Here is a 19,193-nt window from a genome sequence, read left to right as displayed (position 1 = left end):
GGCTTCCCGCGGAGCAGGGAGCCCAATACGGGACTCGATCCCAGGACCCTGGGATCATGACCTGAGCCGAAGGCAGACGCTTAACCAACTGAGCCACCCAGGTGCCCTATTTTTAACATGACTTAAAGGCTTGAGTACCAGAAGGGAGCCTGAGAGTTTATCCAACTGATGGTGGTGTCTGTGTGCAAGCAAGACAGAGACAGAGAGACGAGCCCGTCTGGAGCAATGAGAAAATCTGCACTCCTGTTAAGATTCCAGAAAAGGCCGTGGCTGATCCATTCCTATGTTTGCCTTTGCTCACTGGCAGGAGGGTCCCCTTCAGGTACCTAAGACCCCTTGCCTTTCCCTCTGCCCAACAGAAAAGACTGGGGCGCTCTTTGGGTGTCCCTTACGTATTTTTGCCTTCGGAGCATGCCCCGGACCTCTGGCTCCAGCCCGACACACTCCCCTTAGCCCATCTTCCGAGACGAGCCCCGAATTCTCTGGGGGCCTCCGGGTGGGCTGCTCCCTCCCAAATCCACGGCCGGAGTTGGCAAACGTGCCGCTGGCGAAGGGGACCATCCGTCACTAGATGATCTGCTCTACCGAGCAACGAGCTGTTCCTTCTCTGGGTTTCACACTCCCGCTCGTTCCCCCAAAGTTGTCGAAATCTTCTGGGTCAAGCCCGCTGTGTAAAATCTTCTTAAAATTGTGAAATGCGACACACAGGGAAAGATAGGAGCCTGTGTGTGTGTTTTCTGCCAGGTGCTGGGGTCACAAGGTCACGGCTCGAGTTTAACGGGCCCCCAGGCTGGGAGGGCCCAGGGAGCAAACCTGAGCCAGGCCAGTCTCCACCCCGAACTTCTGAGACATGTTCCTGTTCTTTTCAGTCTCTTCATCTGACCAGCGCCACAGTGGCCTCCTCTGAATCTCCTGGGGTGAGGAGAGAGGGGAGACATGTTCCATCCCTTCACGTCACTGTAGCAAAGTCCCTCACCGCCGGGGAGGCTCGAGCAACAAAGCTTTATCTCTCACAGCTCTGGAGGCTGGAAGCCCAAAATCGTGGCACGGGCAGATTTGCTATCCAGTGAGGGACGGCTTCATGGGTCAGAGCGGACGTCTTCTTGCTGGGTCCTCGCATGATGTTAGGGCCCTGGGAGGGTTCTGGGACTGCCTTCGTAAGGGCGCTAACTCCATTCATGAGGGCTCCACCCTCATGAGCTGGTCACTTCACATATGCTCCGCTTCCTCATCCCATCACATCGGGGGTTAGGTTCCAACGTATGGATTTGGGGGGACCTAACATTCAGTCCAGAGTAGCAGGCTTGATGCCGGCTCACTGCACACCCCCAGGGCAGCTCTCGGGGGTCTCGGTCTGAGACACCCACCCTGGGAGTCAACCTGGACTTCTGTGAGGCCTTCGGAGCTGAATCCTCAATGTGTGTGTGATTATGCTTTTGTTTCTTGTGTTTTCTGGAAGGTGCCATGAGGACAGAGAAGCTTTGGTGATCCAGTGTTCCACATGCCTCTCTGGGGCTAGGCATGCCCCCCGAGTTGGGGTTGGCAGTTTCCTACTGTCTTGTCAGACCTTGTTTCAAGGAGATCTTTAGTTTTTAAAAACTGTTTTTCATGTGATTCTGTGTTCCAAGGCTTATTGTTTATTATGGTTTAAGGTGATTTGAAAACACTTTATTCAGCCTCTTCTATTATTAGCAGGAAGGTTACCTGAGTCACACAGGCTGCCCTGGCCAGAAATAGAAGGCAAAGCCGTGTTTTTGCATCTTAGGGTTAAGCGTATCCTGGGGGAGAGCACTGGCCGGCTTCTGTAGAAACCACACTGAGCTCCCTTGTAAGGGGCTGGGCGCTAACAGATTTTATGGTGATTTTGTTTCCATTTTTCTTTCTTCTCAGAGGCTAATCTTACTGATCTGTCATCTTCAAGCCTGTCCATTTCACCTTTTAAAAGTATCAGTGACCTTTCCTCGAAAGAAGGTACTCCTTCCCCAGGAGCCCACCTGAAATGTTGGCGGTTGGTCGTTCTGGGAATGCTCTGTGGGTCTGGTTCTGAAGGCTCGAAGAACAGCCTGGTGCAGAGCGGCAATGTGGAGAGACACACTCGGCACGTTTTTGGTGGCTGGTCTTGCAAACGTTCGCCTCAGACTGCGAACCGTGAATGCCACTGGGAGGAGACAGGACCCATGGGCTGCTCGTGTGACCATCAGAGTCACACATCCCAGACAATTCAGGAGCTGGCCAGGGCCACGGGAGGAGAGGGAGGTTGTCTACACTGGAAAGGCTAGCCACACTCACTTTTCAGGAGTTCCTGTGCAAAAGCTTCCAGCCAGGGAATCTGTGCCCAGGGTCACACCTGCTGGTCCCACAGAGCCTCGCTGACCTGTCACAGGGCCCGAAGTCTGCTCTCCGCAAGGAGGGATGCAGCAGACTGATGATCTGGGTTCCCATGATCTTAGCTCCTTAGCCTAAAGGTCTTGAAAAAGCCCACACTCTCTGGAACTTGTGTTGTGCTCTGTCCACATAGCATTTGCCACGGCCACATTCACAGGGACACTTGGAGGACAGGGCTGTGCCTCACTGTACTCGAGGCAGACAAGAAAAGAAAAAAGTCTTTTAGTGTCTTTTTTCTTAGGGAAGTAAGGTTGAATCAGGTTCCAATTTGATGAGGCCAAATCATGACTAAATGAGCTTTGCTTTAACTCTGTTGTGTTGCCTCTTACCCTCCTTCTAGGGAGCCTCCTCTGTTCTCTCTTCAGGCTGTAGGCAGTTCAGGCAGTTTACACAAAAGCCCAAGTCTCTTAGCAATCCTAAGCAAAGAGGCAGGCAGGCAGGGGCTCTGGCCTGGGGGCTCAGTCCCCTTGGGTACCCACAGCAACCTTTTTGTCTTTCTGAAGAGATAACAGGCTCAGGAAGGGGGCAAGAGGACTGCAAGGTCCTGTGACCCAGGGACCAAGCTGACCATCAACTCACTGTCTTTGTTGGGACTCGACGAAAGTTTCCGGTCACTGGGCCACCTCGGGCTTCTGGGCTACTGGATGGTTGATCTCTCATGGCAAGTTAGTAAGGCAGCATTTTAGTTTCTAGGCTTTGGTCTTTGTGAGCTTGATGGGAGTTGATGTGAGAAACACATCACAGTTGATGTGAGAGACACATTGGAAAGCGGTCCAAATTGGTTTGCAAACTTGTAGGCTTGGAGTTGACTCTGGACTGTGAAGATTTCACCAAGGAAAATGGCACCTTGAGGAGGCCGTGTCTGGGCAGCCAGCTGGCTCTCCCTGGGTAGGAGCCCCTCTCCCCTCTGGGAACCTACCTAGGTCTCCACCACTAGCTCAATTATCGCATGAAGCGGTTATATTGCTGTCTCCTCCTCAAGAAGATTGTGAGCTCCTTGAATGTCTCTTGAATGAATGAATTCCACAGCTGGTAACATCCCCTGTCTTTTCTTCAGAGAAGTTGGCCATCTCTTGAGGAGTCTCAATGATCCCCTTTGATGACACAATCCTAACTTGCTAACACCTGTGGTCCATGTTCTCTTTCTCTGTTTGCAGAGCATGTGGTGAGGAGGATGTAGTATTTGACCCTTCAGAGTTGCTGGGCAAGAGGATGGATTTCCAGATTGGCCTTGTGCAGTGCCTTGGCATCAAGTGGCTCAAGGAAGGCGCAGAGCGGGGCATTCAGATGGGGTACCAGCCTGCCCCATGGAGCTGTGTGCATACACCACCCCCCCTTGTGGGCCCTGGTGGGAGGGAGTCTTTCCTTAAGTTTCAAAAACGAGTGTATCATGAAATTTTCTTAAGTTTCTCTGCTTGCTCAACCCCAACATGAGTATTTCCCCGTCTGTTTAATGGAAGCCCCACCTACTTCTAGGTTGCTGGACTGTAAGCCATGTGTGCTGAGAAGAGTGAAGCAGAAGAGATTTTAATTATCTGATAGAATACCCAGTAAAGCTGTATTATCTACATGGAATAGTTTGGGGTTTTTTTGAGTTGGAAACAAAAGGACTATATCACAATATGGTGGAAGCACTAGATAGGCTTAATTAGGCTAAAAAGATTTTAAGCGATAAAGGGAAGGTTTAAAGGACAAAAACCAAACCACCACCTCACATGGAAAATTAACACTTTTTGATTATTGAAGTAGAAAGTATTTATCAAAGTGTTTATCCATTTCCTTCCATTTCATTTTCCTTTTTGTTAGACATGTAATACTCTCCATATAGTGATGCTTCTCACAGTAAGTAGCTGAAACGTTGGGGGTAGCACTCGCGAGAAGCAATTACAGGTCACCCTGTATCGACTGACCAATGCAGGCCATTGTTCTTGGGCTCATCTGATCCTTTTCTTTATAAATGTGTCCCTTCTGGTTTTAAATCGTGTTTTCTGTTCTTTTCTCAGGTACAGAATTTATGATCTTTCAAGCACTTTCTATACTAAGCCTGTATGGAAAATTGTGAATCCCCAAATAGAAGAAACTGTCCAATTTACAGCTTTAAATGCATCTCAGGAGTTTCTGAATTATTTACAAACAAATGCTCTCATTGTTGATTTATGGGGTCTTCAAGGTACCCTGTTTACTTCCTCTTTGGCATGATGCCTTCTTCCATCAGATATCATGTCAGTGTATCTAGGGCTGCCAAGGGAGGGACGGAGGGACGGAGGGGGTCAGGGTCTTAACAGCCAAGAGTCATCTTCTCCTGGGTCCCTAGGCTCTAGTCCATGGGGGATTATATGGTTTAAATCTCTTCATACGACACTGGGGCCAGACAGCAGAGGTTTCTTTCCTTGATGGTGTCCCCCCACCAACATTGCAGAAGGCTGCGCCCAACTGAGCTGCTCTCAGCCGGACCCCATGGTCACAAGTGAAGGCCACATCATGGTGGACACCAAGAAAATTTCCACAGTGATGGATACAGGCCAGGCGTGCACATTTATGTGGCAAATAGACATGGCAGATGATGAAATCCCAGGTGATAGCCGCTTAGGGATCATCAGTGTTCCTTCCACTTGACAAGTGTTTTCTTGATTTACTCCTGTGTTTGAGGGGCTTAAACCCTGCTCACCAACCCCCACTCCCATCTAGTTGTCCCCTGGTAATAAAAATTGCCCATCCCAAAGGGTACACAAAAAATCCAGCAAAAGGCTAAACGGACATGTTTTTTGTAGACCACCTCAAGTCAGATATCAGAACTTTATATGAAGTTGCTCAAGTTAGAACAGGAGATGGAACTGCTCAGAAACGTTAACAGAGCCTTGAGAGAGGAAAATGTGCTGCTCAAACACTCACTTGAGAAAGCTGGTTCTGCTCAACAAGGTGAGAGGCAACCCAAGTCTTGGTTGTTTACTTTCTAAACTCCTACATCTGAGAGGTGTGTTTGTATTTCTAAGAAATTTACTTTTTAATGAGTTGGCCTAGATCTTGTTTCATTAAAAAATGCAGAATTTTTTTTTCCTTCTGCCGGGTAAGAGTTCTCTGGAGGAGTCTCCATCGGTGTTTGATAAATGCTGCCGGTGGAATGCCACCAAAGTAAATACACAGACACTTGGAGGAACAGATGATTAAATAAATATTATCTTTTCCCGCTACCTCAGCACAGAAGCCTTCAGATAGCGGGAAGGTCACTCAGACACCAGCACAACTCCCCGCAGCCAGAGAGATTCATCACACGTCCGCTCAGCAAGCCAGCTCTGACAGAGAGTTGGCCAAAGCTCTGAAGGTCTTCTACCAAAGCCTGAATGCGGCAAGAGGACAGTTTCTCAGACTGAGACATTATAAACCTCCTGTGAGTAACCAGAATCCTGGGAGCAAAAGCAATCTTTCTCCATTAAATTCAGGCATTTGAGGAAACGGCATTGCTTGAGCTTGGGGAGGGGTGTGTGTGTTTCAGCAAAAGCAGGGTTGGGGGCCTGAACCGTGTGTCCCCTGCTTTCTTGGGCAGCCATCTTTGCTCTTGCTTTTTTATTCCAGTGGGACATCTGGCTGCTTCCAGGTATTGGCATTCATTGACTTTGTGATTAACAGAGTATCCCCGAAATGCAAATTGGGTTTATTGTTATAAACCAAATAAGATACTTTAGGAGAAAAATCATGATTACTTCAAGAGATTCAGAAAAAGCATATGATAAAATTCAGCATCTTACCATGATAAAAACTCTTAGCATATTAGGAATAAAATGTGCATTCCTTAATTTGATGAAGGCCATCTTAAACACAGAGCAAGCATGAGGCTGAGTGGCGAATCGCTGAATGCTCTCCCTTTTACATCAAGAAGAAGTCCAAGATGCTAGCAAAATTTACTTCTGTTTCCCACTGTACCTGAGGCTCTAGCCAGTGCCACAAGGCAAGAAATACAAGGTAGAAAGATTGAAAAGGGGAAAAAAAGTCATAGGAACAATAGCATATATTTATACATTATTTACTAAGTGTTTTACAGTTACTACCTCAATTCTACAACAACTTGAAGCAGTAGGAACTAGGATTAGCCTTATTTTACAGTTCAGGGGTCTCAGGCACAAGAAGGGTTAAGTAACTTGTGTAAGGATACACGACTAGTTAAGGAGCAGGCCCAACCTCCAAACCCAGCAAGGGGCACTTCACAGTCTATATTCCTTCCTACTACCCCAGGCTGCCTCTGTTTTTATTCCCAGATGATATGTTTATGTAAATTAAAAATCCAGAAGAATCTAGAAATTAACTAATAGAATTGCAAAGTTGCTGGAAAGAAAATCAGTATTTAAAAATTAACTGCATTTGAATATAACAGCATCAACCAGAACTGCCTTATATAAGAGATGCCATTTATAATTGTGTCAAATATATAAAGTACTCAGGCCTACAACTAACATAAAACTATCTTTAAAAAGCCCATAAAACTATGGACTTCTATGGAGAGCATTTTAAAACTCGCTTGAGAGATGTTAAGGAAGATCTAAATAAAGGACGCAACATGCCACGTCTGCATGGTTGGGAAGATTTGCTCTTGCAAATCTGTCACGTCTCCCTGAGATTCCGTATAATCCCAATCAAATGGAATGGGGTCTGACAAGATGATTCTGTAATTTAGATGGAATCGCAAAAGCAAAGAATGGCCAAGACCAAGACCCCAAAACAGCATGGGAAGATTGGCCACCTAACACCAAGGTCTGTTTTAATGCTACTGTACCAGATGGTAACACATCAGCCCCGATACACATAAAGTAACCAAAGGAAAAGGACAGAGGCCCAGAAATAGATTCACTCAGGACTAGAGACTTGATAGGTGACTGATGAGGAGCCGCAGTGAATGTGGTGAGGATGGATTTTTCAACAAACGGTGCTAGAATACATACACAAAAGGAAAAACGAAACTGGAGTCTCACCTAAGACGATACCCAGAAATCACTTTCAGTTGACAACCAAGGACCCAACCACAGAAGGAAAGAGCCTGGACACACCCATGAGCTCACAGTGGGACAGGACAGGAAAGCAGCTGCTGTCAAGAAAAACACTGATGGACGCACCTACATTAAAATGGTAAACTTTGACCCAGATACCCAAATAAAGCCAAAAGAAGTTCGGAAGGGTTATTTACAACACATTTAACATATAGCAAACTAATATCCAAAGTAGGGAACTACACAAATCAAAAAGAGAAACAGCCCAGCGGAAACAAGAATTTAAAAAAAAAGGGATCAAAAAACCGAAACAGGAACTTCACAAAAGAAACAAAAAAACCTATAAATATACGGAAAAGTGCTTAACATCATTAGAAGTTTGGAAAACACTACCTGAAACCACAATGAAACAGTACCATAAACCCAACCGTACTGGCAAAATTTAGAAGTCTCAAAACCCCGAGTTGTGGCGATGGTCTGGAAAGAATGGAAATTGGAACCACCACTTAAAACACTTTTTTGTCATTTACCCTATAAAAGTTGAAGCTGCACCTACCCCAGAAGCCTGCCACTCTCCTCCAGAGTCTGCTGGTCCTGCAGAGGATTCAGCCCCAGTGCCCTGAAGCAGAGGTTCTCAAAGTGTGGTCCCTGGCCAACAGCTCCCGAACCATCGGGGTCTCAGAAATACAAACCCAGGGCCCCTGCCAGCCCTCCTAAGCCACACCCCTGATGTGCAGCCCCGGAGTCTGTGCTTTCACCAGCCCTCCAGGTGACTCTGCCTTAAACTGAAGTTTGAGAACCATCTCGCGAGGCATTCAATGTATGGAATGAATTCATTTCTCTCTTTCGCGTCCAGAATGGTACTCGTTATGCACCATTCTTGAGAGAATTGAGAAAACAGTCACGCAGATCATTTCCTGGTCTGTGGTTCAATGAGGAACCGGCTGAAAAACTCTGCAGACACCCACACCTATGCGCACTGGCTGTTCTTACCACCACCCCCAAAGTAGCCCCAAACTGGAAACGTCCCAATGCACACCCAGCGAAGACAGGTAAAGTACCGCACCCTCCATACCATGGAACTCCATCCTGCTGTGAAAGCAAACATACAACACGGGGAGTCTCAGCCCCGACCATGCTGACCTGCAAGTCACGAAAGGTACCACCCAGTAGGATTCCATAAATGATCAAGAAACAGGCAAAATAGACTGTTTAGGGGTGCATTGCGGGTAGCGAGCCAGGCTAGCAGTTGTGCCTGGGGGGAGAGTAGGGGGTGCGACCAGGAGGGGCTTGAGGGGCAGAGCTCTTTCTGGAGTAGGTGAATTCACTCTAACACATTACAGGTACTTGTTTGTGTGTTTATCTCACAATAAAAAGAAAGAAAAGCTTTTAGGTGAAAAGCTAAAAATAAGCCACAGCCTGTTTGTATTATTTCTCATCAAATAGTATTCAGAATATATAAACAAATACCTTTAAGAGAATGAGGTGGTCAGAAAACACATTGGAGAAAATGGCTAAGGTACCTGAGCATCCATTTCATGAGTGATCCAGGAGACAGAAACCGAAAGGCCCCGCGGGGATGGGCTGGGCGCCCGCTGCCCCCTCCCATCTCAGCACTGCCACCCTCCAGCCCGCCCGCACCCCGGCAGCCTCTTCTCGGGCACCTGCTTCCCTGGGCGGGGGGACGTGGCAGCCCACCCTCCCCCACCCACGGGAGAACCCCCAGCCCCACAGGGTCCTTGGCAGACCTCAGAACTTCTCCAGTATTGGAGGAATGTTGATGATTCCAACCTGAGAAACTTTCATCAGCTCCACATGTCTCCCTATTAGCAGCATCTTCTAAAGGCTGAGTGACTCACCACCTCCACCAGCAGCTCTCAGCCGCAGCACCGGGAGAACTTCCTGGGCACCCCACTCACGCCCGCACACGTTTTCACTCTAATCACGTGAGGCGACTGTCCTTTTTCATTTTCAGGAAGACGATGGATTGCTTCGACCGTTTGTACACCAACAGTCACGGAGGTTAAAGGACTTTGGGGAGCTGCTCGAATCCAGCTTGTGGAGACTGAAAAGCGATGTTGCTTGTATAGTGAAAGAAAAGAGAGCGTGTTCGCTGCATCCTGGATAGTGTGGGCTCGCCGACCGAAAACACCTGAGCTGTGGGAGAAGCTGGCTTGTGCAGCCCCCGAGCTTGATGAACTTGGCTCTCAGCTGAGCTGTGCACTCAACGTACCCAACCCATTTCTCGTACTGTTTCTGTCCTTGAGTTTGATTTCAAAACATGTAAAAATGAATCCACATCCAGGGTGAAGATGAGCTGGGACTGGACTGTCTCAGGCTAAATCCTGTTTAATCGGTCACTTCCCAACTGCAGTTTGAGGGAAGTGCCTTCCCCTCGACAACTAAGCCTCTGGTTCCTTATTATAGGGGAATGACAACAGTACTAATTGCAGACGGTTAACGAACATAAAGAAATACAGGGGCGCCTGGGTGGCTCAGTTGGTTAAGCGTCTGCCTTCGGCTCAGGTCATGATCTCGGGGTCCTGGGATCGAGCCCCACATCGGGCTCCCTGCTCAGGGGGAGGCCTGCTTCTTCCTCTCCCTCTGCCCTTCCCCTGCTCATGCTCTCTCACTCTGACTTGCTCTCTCTCAAATAAATAAAATCTTTTAAAAGTTTATAAAGGAATATAAAGCACTTAGAACAGTGCCTGGCACACTGAAGCAATTGAGAAGCATAGGTATCTTTACAGTAAACAGTCTGAAAGTTCAAATAAAGCTGTTTTGATACATTTCTTGCTGTCAGACCTGGAGACAAATGGTTATTTCAAGCCCCTCATTTTGTATCCTTGCTCGGGACAGAGTTGATATTCTGTCTCCGCGAGTTTATCTGCAAACTGTCCCGCGCACCGCACCGGTCTGCTGCTGTCAGTCAGGCCCAGGTGATCTTGGTTCCACACACAGCTGCCTGCCTGGGCTCCGCGGGGCCAACGAGCACTGGGCACCAGGCGCTCTGGGAAAGGCTGCAGAGAGCCCCTAATAGGGACGGCAGGAGTACTAATACCGAGGTTCCAAGAGCACAACATGGCAGCTCACATGTCCTTTGTTACAGTCCCATGAGTATGGCACAGTTACCTCCATGTTGAGGCTTTAAAGGATAAATGAACAAGGCCTGCCCTGGCCTCTGTGAGTGAGCGGTGGGCTGACTCAGGGGATGGTGTTCCTGCAGCAGAACTGCCCTGGGGGGCGGGGTGTGTGTAGCGCTGGGCTGATTTGCATAAGAACCAGGAAGGAGGAAACAGAGACAACAAGCCCAGTCCTTGCTCCCTAAAGAGTAAAGTTAGGGAGATCAAACAGGACACGGAAATTCCACTGGCAGGACGGGCTAGCGAGTCTCCCTAGGAAGGCGGGGAATCTGGTGATTTCTGCTAAATAACAGGTCCCAAGGGCTTATCAGGGAGGCTTGGGTTTTCCCTGCAGCTCAGGCTCGGGACTAGGACACACATCAGCTAAAAAATAACCTGAAAGCTTGCAGCCCGAGTGTTGAGCTCCGCATGGGGACGGCGGGGGTCCGGGGTCTGCCAAGCCTCACGGAGTCCCTGAGAGCCTGTCAGTGAGGCAGACCAGCAGTGAGGCCCCAGGAAGCAGGAAAGGCTTCTACCCCTTGGACTGAGCCTCAAAGTTCTCTAATAATTTGCAGAAATAACTGCAGAAGGAATGTACTTCCAACTAGAGGAGCCTTGGGGGGTTACAACGAAAATCTGGAGGAGACACACTTGTACACAGGTTGTATACACATCAGTGTCCACTTTATAGAGCCGGACACGGCAGACATCGCCAAGCTGCAAAGAACACTGACACAGCATGCAGCTTCACCCAAGTGGCTCCCAAATGCACATCTAAACCACTGACTCCTGCAGGCCACGGGGGCCCACTGGGGAGCCCACTGCTGCGTTAGGATTCTGCCATGTGGCTAGTCGTGAGATCTGCTGCTCCCGTACACCTTCCTGATTTTAAAGAGGATAAGAACTTTTCTAAGGGCCCACCAATGAGGGCACAGCTGAGCCTAGTTCCCAACCAGGCCGGGCAGAGGATGGACGAGACCCCAACACCACCACCACCACGAACCTCCCTCTTCAAGTTAGATCCCCCCTCAGTACAGGCAGCACAGAAGGGTCCCTCCACATGAATAAGGTTTCTATCTATGTCATGCTTCTCATTGAAGAGTAGAAATTTCATAAAGGCAGTGGCCAACCTCTTTATGTAATGAATGGCACAGAAGACTATGTATGTGTTTATCATATGCTTATTACAAAAGGAAAAGTCCTTTGCCTTATTTTAGGGCTTCAGTGGAAAACCTAGTTTTCTAGGAAAACCTAGTTAAAATACAAAAATTTGTGTTTTGGGGGACCTGTTTGGGACCTGTTATTTAGCAGAAATCACCAGACTGTTTTCTAGGAAAACCTAGTTAAAATACAAAAAGTAAATTAGAGAAAAATTCTGGTCAGGCAGTGAAAATCAATAGAAACTGGCCAGCTAGATCTTTAAAACCAATCTCAGGTACAGAACCAGAGAAAAGAAATGACAGGCCCAATTCTAGCAATACCCGGGCCAGACTCCAACTCAAATACCTATGCAGGTCCAAACACAAAACCACTGTTCAAGTGACAACCCTTTATTATTCAACTTAGGTAATAGTCAAAAAATCAGTGTCTATGGGTGAAAAACTAGGCTAAAATAGCAAAAAATGCAGTTTCATTTGGCAAAGCCCCGAAGAGTATGTAGAGAAACTTAGAAGGTGAGGTCCCGTTCAACACCATGGCAAAAGGAGAGTGGTGGTTACCGCCTCCCAAGACCACCAGCCTGAGCACCTCATCTGGGGCCTGTCAGCAGCACAGAGGGAGACCCCCACCCCAGCCTCTGATCTGCCAGCTCATGTTTAAAAATTGACCATGAATTCTTCAGTGAAAAAGTCAAAGATTAGTTCTCTCTCACGAGCAATAAAATCACGAAATCAGCTAAGATTTGAAATTTAGGGTAAGCTAGTACAATTTCCTGCTTTTAATGTGTACATATTTTATATTTGACAATCTTTAACATATAGTCAGGATATAGAAGAATTTAAAATTTAAAATTTAAAAAAGCCATTAATTCATGCATTTTATGCCTTCAGGTAATTCTTCAACTGTTTAGACTTCAGAGCTGCTAATGACACTAAATTCAATGCCGCGTTGGTTGAGTCTGTCAATCAACTTTGTTCTGGAGAAGGCTGCTCCAGGGGTGAAGACCCCGCCCCTGTAAGACAAGAACAAGGTCAAACCGTGCACAAAGCAAGCTCCAGCCCTCTCCTCTGGGAGTGTGATTCGCTGGAGGACTAGCCATCAAACCATGCAGAGAACTCATGAAAACCTTCATTCCATCATGGACTACTTTGGGTTCCTTTCTTAAAATAAGCCAAATGAGCAAAGGAGCTATAAGCCAGGAAGAAACTAGAACCCAGCAAACCCATCTAGAAGGGCTCAGCTCCCAGGGAGACTGTCTCCGTGGACTGCTGAGTGTTCGACTGAGGGTCATCAACCTAAGGGGCTGCTGCTGTCGGTAGAGACAGTCCTCAGACTCAGGAGGACAAAAAAGGACCTGAGTGAAATAAATTTAGGCAATAAATTATATGAAAGCATAAATAAGACAAAGTGGATGAAAAAGAAGTTTCTTTAAATCTATTGACTAACATTTATAAAATGCTAAGTATTTTCAAAGGGTATACAGTTGACTCGAACAACATGGGTTTGAACTGCATGGGTCCACTTATATGTGATTTTTTACAGTACTATAAATGTATTTTCTCTTATGATTTAACATTTTCTTTTCTTTAGCTTACTTTATTATAAGAATATAGTATATAATATATATGTCAACAGTAAGCTATTATTTAAATGTGGGGGGAGTTAAACATTACACATGGGTTTTCGACTACGCAGGGGGTCAACTGTAGAATTATTTGGAAAAATTTAATTAGGCTTCACTTTATACCATTTTTATGTTTGTTACTTAATATTGTTTCAGGTCATGTCTATATTTATTTGTTTCTAAGCCTGCAGGCCTAGGACTCATCTGTAAAGTTGGCCTACTTTTACAGTAACAGCTAAATGCTCCAGTAACTGAGTCCACTTGATAATCCTCTAGCTGAGATGCCATGCATCAGTTCACACTTGGTATCACAGCTTCCCACTGCTGGCTGGGTGTCATCATTACTGACTAGAGGCTCCTGATAATACTATTTAACAACAGGGACCTTTTCTGAGTAGCTGACTCCGGCCCTGCACTACTTTTACAAGGAACGAAAGTCAGCCTACATAACGCTCAAACTTCTCTGTCTCTTATTTATCTGTGCATTGTTCTCAGAGGCCAGTAAGAAACTGCCCTCCTCACAATTATAATTTACCTTTATCTTTGGATCAGAGGTACTGTAATTGCTTATGGGCAGACCCAATGTCTGAAAACTGAATCAAAATAAGCTAAAATATAGATGAAAACGACATCTTCGAATTAGAAGAAAACCAGACTCACGTCTTCGGAAGATCAGAGATATCATTTAGAAGAGTCATGGCTGCCTGGACCATGGCTATGGAGGTGGCCACATAGCCAGCCTCTGTAGAAGATAGGTGATCAAAGAAAACTATTAATGAAGTGTGCATTCGACAACACCCAAAAACCAAATGGTCGGTTTGATATCTAACTCTAGGTATATAGAATTTTCTCAATAAATACTCTGTTCACTTAAAACTAATAATATTCATATAGTACTTACTAAGTTAGGATCTGTTAGTAAGTGCTTTAATTTTATTAACCTCATTTAATTCTCCCAGCAATGACATGAAGTTAGTCCTATTTTTTAATCCCCATTTTACAGGGGAGGACACTGAGGCACAGACTCGAAGTCAGGCAGTGGCTGAGCTGGGAGCACACGGAGCTGCCGCGGGTCCATGGCTTGTGCCCTCTGCACTGCCCCTGGGCAACAACTGAAGCCAATGATCCTCATTTCTTGTTTCTCTATTCACACACCAGGCTCCACTTAAAAAAAAAAAATCAATTTCTTTAAGAAAAACAACTGAGTAACTTTAAAAGTCTAATTTTAAGAAGTAGCTTTAAAAGAAGTCTATAAGCAAGTGGAACTTCAGTGTTTACAATTCTGTCAAATAATAAAAATATGGTGAATTTATCTTAAAAAGCCTGGTGGGAATCTGAAAAGAAGGCAAGATACAAAGATATCTTTGCCATCTGGCTTGACTGAAACTGCAAAACAAGATCCCCTCTGATCTATCAGAGGTGATGGTAATTAAACTGGTAATTATACTAGAATTCACAAGTAGGACTGTCTCTGTACAGTTCTGTAAAATTCATACCAAAAGTTCTTGAACTTTTTTGGGTGACAGATCCTTTCAACCACCTATCAAAACTCCTTTACCCTCTCCAGAAAAATGCACATAGGCACACACATTTTACAAACAATGTCAGCATGTTCACTTGGCCCACAGCTTTGTTATAACTTCACTGCTTTAAAGTGACCCTTGAGTATGAGAATAAATGTCAACCAGCCCCTTTTCTTATTAATATTAAAATATGCTACTCAGAATTACTAAATTATCCTAAAAAACAAAACCATGGCGATGGATGTAATAATAAAATTAGATTATAACAATTTCAATCCTTCCTTTAACAGAATATATTATTAAATAATTTGTGCAAGTTTATTTCTAAAACAATGAAGCTTTAGAAAAAAAACTCACAATACTGCTTTATACCTTAAGACAATGAAAAACTCCCCAGCAATCTTAGGTCATATGTGAAATACCTGGTCCTTTCACCTGAGTACAAATTCTCATGTTTGGTTTGTTCTTCTCAGGACTAAAGCCTTGGCTGTATCCTTGACCAAAGAATGTCAAAGTAAACGATGAGGCATCAATCTGAGAAGAAAGCAAAGGCCTTATTTAATAAATATGTCATTTCCTCCCTGAACATGGTAAAACCTACTACTCTACTTAATATGAGACATTTTCAATAGATGAAAACACCACTATTCCGCCAGAACACCCTATCATCCTTTAAGCATGGGGCAAAAATCAATTCTTGGAAGATACAAGTTTTGATGCTTGGTTGGTGCTGGGGGAGGGAGGTGATGACGAAGAGGGGTGCAGGACAGACGGTCCTTAGCCGTGAAAACAGCAGTTCCAGAGGAAAAGCTAGGATGGTGGTGGTGGTAGATTGTGGTAATCAGGTATCTGAGGAGACAAGACCAAACTAGCCAACAAGTAATGGAAACACAGGCCAGACAGAATTGCTCCACTTGGGGATATAAAAACCTGATTCAAAACATTCAATTCTAGAAGACTTATCCGAGCATCTTTCACAATCACTAAATTCAGAAATAAGATAATGAAGAATTCAGTTGTGGTAAAAAAAAATTGTTAATGAGACCACTAAAATACGGTTCCTGTTTTTCTAGAGCTGACAGCTTAGTGGGGGATACAAATATGTATGTGTGTAAATATACACATGTAGATCTAATAACAATGTGAGACATGAATTAAAAGATGCCAGACTAGTTCAAAGGAGGGTATTATTAAATCTGTTCGGTAGGATGGGGCAGGGTTTCGAAATGTGTACACACACACATACACACACTCTAATGGAAGTGTACTACACAGAAAAGTGGGGTGGGCACCAAAAAGGAGAAACCATCGTGGAAAGGCAAGAAGGGATGCAATATCACAGTGGACCAGGGAACAGGGTGGTACTTGCGTATTAAAGGTGCAGACAAGGTCAGACGCACTTGTCCCCACCCTGCCTGCCTGGGGCACATGGGCTAGCTGAGCATAACCCTCTCAGGCTGGGCACATATTCAGCTTTAGAACAAATGTCTTTTTTTTTTTTTTAAGATTTTATTTATTTGAGCGAGAGAGTGAGTGAGAGAGAGAGAGAAAGAGAGAGAGCGTGCACAAGCTATGGCAGAGGGAGAGAGAGAGAAGCAGGTTTCCCACCAAGCAGGGAGCCCGATGCGGGACTCAATCCCAGGACCCTGGAATCATGACCTGAGCTGCAGGCAGACGCTTCACCGACTGAGCCACCCAGGCGCCCCTAGAAAAATTTTCAACAGGTCTCCAGGCTGCTACTACCAACTAATCAGAGTTGGCATGAAAACTGAAACCTATCTGTTACCCAGGACTAGATCATGAAGGACCTCGCTCCTCTGGAGATAGACTTCCAGCCAGTGGGACTCTCGGGGTGTGAATCACAATCACCCAAACCGGACTTGGAGCTTGCCCACCTCCACAGCAGGGATCACAGCGTTGGCAACACATTAACACAACTGGTTTTTAAAGAAAGCCCAATATTCAGGCCACATTCCAGACCAATCACACTTGAATCTCTGGTCATCAGTTTTAGGCTCTTGTCAAAGTTGAGAACCACAGCTCTGTACTTTCAGGCCCTACTCCACACCTACTGCATCAGAATGTCCAGACTCAGGGTCGGGACGTGTATATGGAAAAGCTTCCTGGGGCATTCTGATACACAAACTCCCAGGTAAGAATCACTGCCCATGCAGTACGTCAGGGAACCAGGTTATGAAGATGACGACCAGGTCAGATCTGTCTTCCATCTTGGACAGCGGTGGGAAGAAATATTTGCAAGTCACATACCTGAAAAGGGATTAATATCCATTTACAGAGAACCCCTAAAACTCAACAAGAAAAACACAAACAACCAATTCAAAAATGGGCAAAGGACTTGAATAGACATTCTCCAAAGAAGACCTACAAATGGCCAATAAGCACATGAAAAGATGCTCCACACCACGAATCACTGAGAAGTACAGATCAAAACACAAGGAGATATCACTTCACACCTGTGAGAAGAACTACTATAAAAAATAACAGGGTGCAGCTGGCTGGCTCCATTGGTGGAGCATGTGACTCTTGATCTCAGGGTCATGGATTTGAGCCCCACCCTGGGTACAGAGATTACTAAAAAATAAACCTTAAAAAAGGCCTGGGAAACAAGTGTTGGCAAGGATATGGAGCAATGAGCACACTTGTGCACTGCTGGTGGGAAAATAACATGGTGGGGAGCCGTGGAAGAGTCTGGTGGCTCCTCAAAAAATTACAAATAGAATTCCCATAGAATCCAGCAATTGCACTTCAGGATATTTATCCCAAAGAATTCAAAGGAGGATCCTGAAGATGTATTTGCACCCATGTTCACAGCAGCACTATTCAAAATAGCTGAAAGGTGGAAGTAACCCAAGGATGGATGGATGGATGGATGGAGATGGGGGACGTATGAATGGGGGGCTTGTGTGCGTGTGTGTGTGTCTGCGGGTGTCTGTGCATGTGTGGTGTGTGTGTATAAGTGTGTGAAAAGGAACTACTATTCAGCCTTAAAAAGGCATGAAGTCTGACACCTGCTACAACACGGAGGAACCTTGAAGACAAAGTGCTCAGTGACATAAGCCAGTCACAGAAGGACAAATACTGCCTGACCACTTGTATGAGGCACCCAGAGTGGACACATTCATAGAGACAGAGAGAACGATGGTGGCCAGGGGCAGGGGGAAGAGGGGAAAGGCGAGTTATTGTTTAATGGGGACAGAGTTTCAGTTTTGTGAAAGGAAAAAGACCTGGAGGTGGATGGTGGGGATGGTTGCACAAATGTGCTGCAGACCAATGTGAATTTGTATAAAACAAATGTTTTGAATAACAATATGGTATTGATACCACCGAACACTTAAAAATGGTTAAGATGGTACATTTTATGTTATGTGCACAATTTCGGGAAGAGAGGGAAAAGAAAAGGAGAGCGGGGCAAGAGCCTTGGCTAAGGTGGGTATGATGGGTTTGGAGAAAAATCTAGAATGATGCCTACGTTCATGACTGGGCAGATGACAATGCCACCAACTGAGATGGAAAACAAAGGAAGAGGAGTGTTTGAGGGAAAGAAGTTCAGATCATGACGTGTGCAATTTCAAGTACCCGAGGGACATCCAGGTCAAGATGTCCAGGAAAACAGGACAGGTAATCGGCAGATCTAAGCGGGTCTGCTGAGAACACTGCTGAGATCGCTTGGGGACAGTGGGAGGGAAGCGGACCCTCAGAAGTGCAGGGACAGCAGAGGAAGAGAGTGGACACTTGGAAGAGCGTTGGTCTCAGAAGCCAAGGGAGCGAGTATTTCAAGAAGGACAATAATGTCAGAGGGCGCCTGGGTGGCTCAGTTGGTTAAGCGACTGCCTTCGGCTCAGGTCATGATCCTGGAGTCCCGGGATCGAGTCCCACATCGGGCTCCCTGCTCAGCAGGGAGTCTGCTTCTCCCTCTGACCCTCCTCCCTCTCGTGCTCTCTCTCATTCTCTCTCTCACAAATAAAAAAAATAAATAAAAAAAAAGGACAGTAATGTCAGAGATAACAGACTCACAGCATTCAAAGCACTTAGCAGTATTAAGACCAACGTCAACTCTAGCGAGGGGAAGACAGGGTGAAGGAGGGTCGAGGACTCCTCTCTGGGTTGGCATGTGCACAGGATGAGGAGAGGCAGGAGGAGAATGGCAGGAGAGACCACAAGGAAGTCCGCAGTAAAGGTTAAGGCTCAGGCCGGTGTGGTTCTTGGGTCCACCGCATTCTAGCCACATGAACTTGGGCAGGTAACACCTGCTCTGATGACCTCCTCAGCTGGAAAAAGTGGCTAATACCTTTACCTACATGATCACGGGAAGACTAAATGCGACGTAAAGCACTTAGCTCTGCGCCTGCCACACAAGAAGTGCTTGATTTTTAAAGAGCAC

The 19,193-nt window shown here is 45.9% G+C and overlaps 2 protein-coding genes across 3 annotated transcripts in view; one reads left to right on the top strand and one right to left on the bottom strand.

The window, feature by feature from the left end:
- LOC110580224 (kinesin-like protein KIF28P) overlaps positions 1–9,492 on the top strand; it is a 70,801-nt gene extending 61,309 nt beyond the window's left edge. Inside the window, 7 exon segments of the mRNA XM_021689880.2 lie at positions 870–1,066; positions 3,543–3,677; positions 4,389–4,555; positions 4,805–4,911; positions 5,157–5,304; positions 5,583–5,773; positions 9,340–9,492. Of these exon segments, the coding sequence (XP_021545555.1) occupies positions 870–1,066; positions 3,543–3,677; positions 4,389–4,555; positions 4,805–4,911; positions 5,157–5,304; positions 5,583–5,773; positions 9,340–9,492 (1,098 nt within the window).
- A 2,548-nt stretch (positions 9,493–12,040) lies between these two features.
- Positions 12,041–19,193, bottom strand: part of SCCPDH (saccharopine dehydrogenase (putative)) — a 38,565-nt gene continuing 31,412 nt past the window's right edge. The window contains exons 10-12 of one of the 2 annotated variants that reach the window (XM_021689865.1): positions 15,214–15,325; positions 13,929–14,010; positions 12,041–12,656 (exon numbers count right to left, since the gene is read on the bottom strand). In XM_021689865.1, the coding sequence (XP_021545540.1) occupies positions 12,551–12,656; positions 13,929–14,010; positions 15,214–15,325 (300 nt within the window). In that variant the 3' untranslated portion in view covers positions 12,041–12,550. Of the gene's footprint in view, positions 12,657–13,928; positions 14,011–15,213; positions 15,326–19,193 lie in introns of those variants that run through there. The other variant, XM_044916431.1, reaches the window with a different exon arrangement.

Source organism: Neomonachus schauinslandi, chromosome 6 (assembly GCF_002201575.2).
Source record: "Neomonachus schauinslandi chromosome 6, ASM220157v2, whole genome shotgun sequence".
Lineage (NCBI taxonomy): Eukaryota > Metazoa > Chordata > Mammalia > Carnivora > Phocidae > Neomonachus > Neomonachus schauinslandi.
This window is presented reverse-complemented; position numbering and strand designations above follow the sequence as displayed.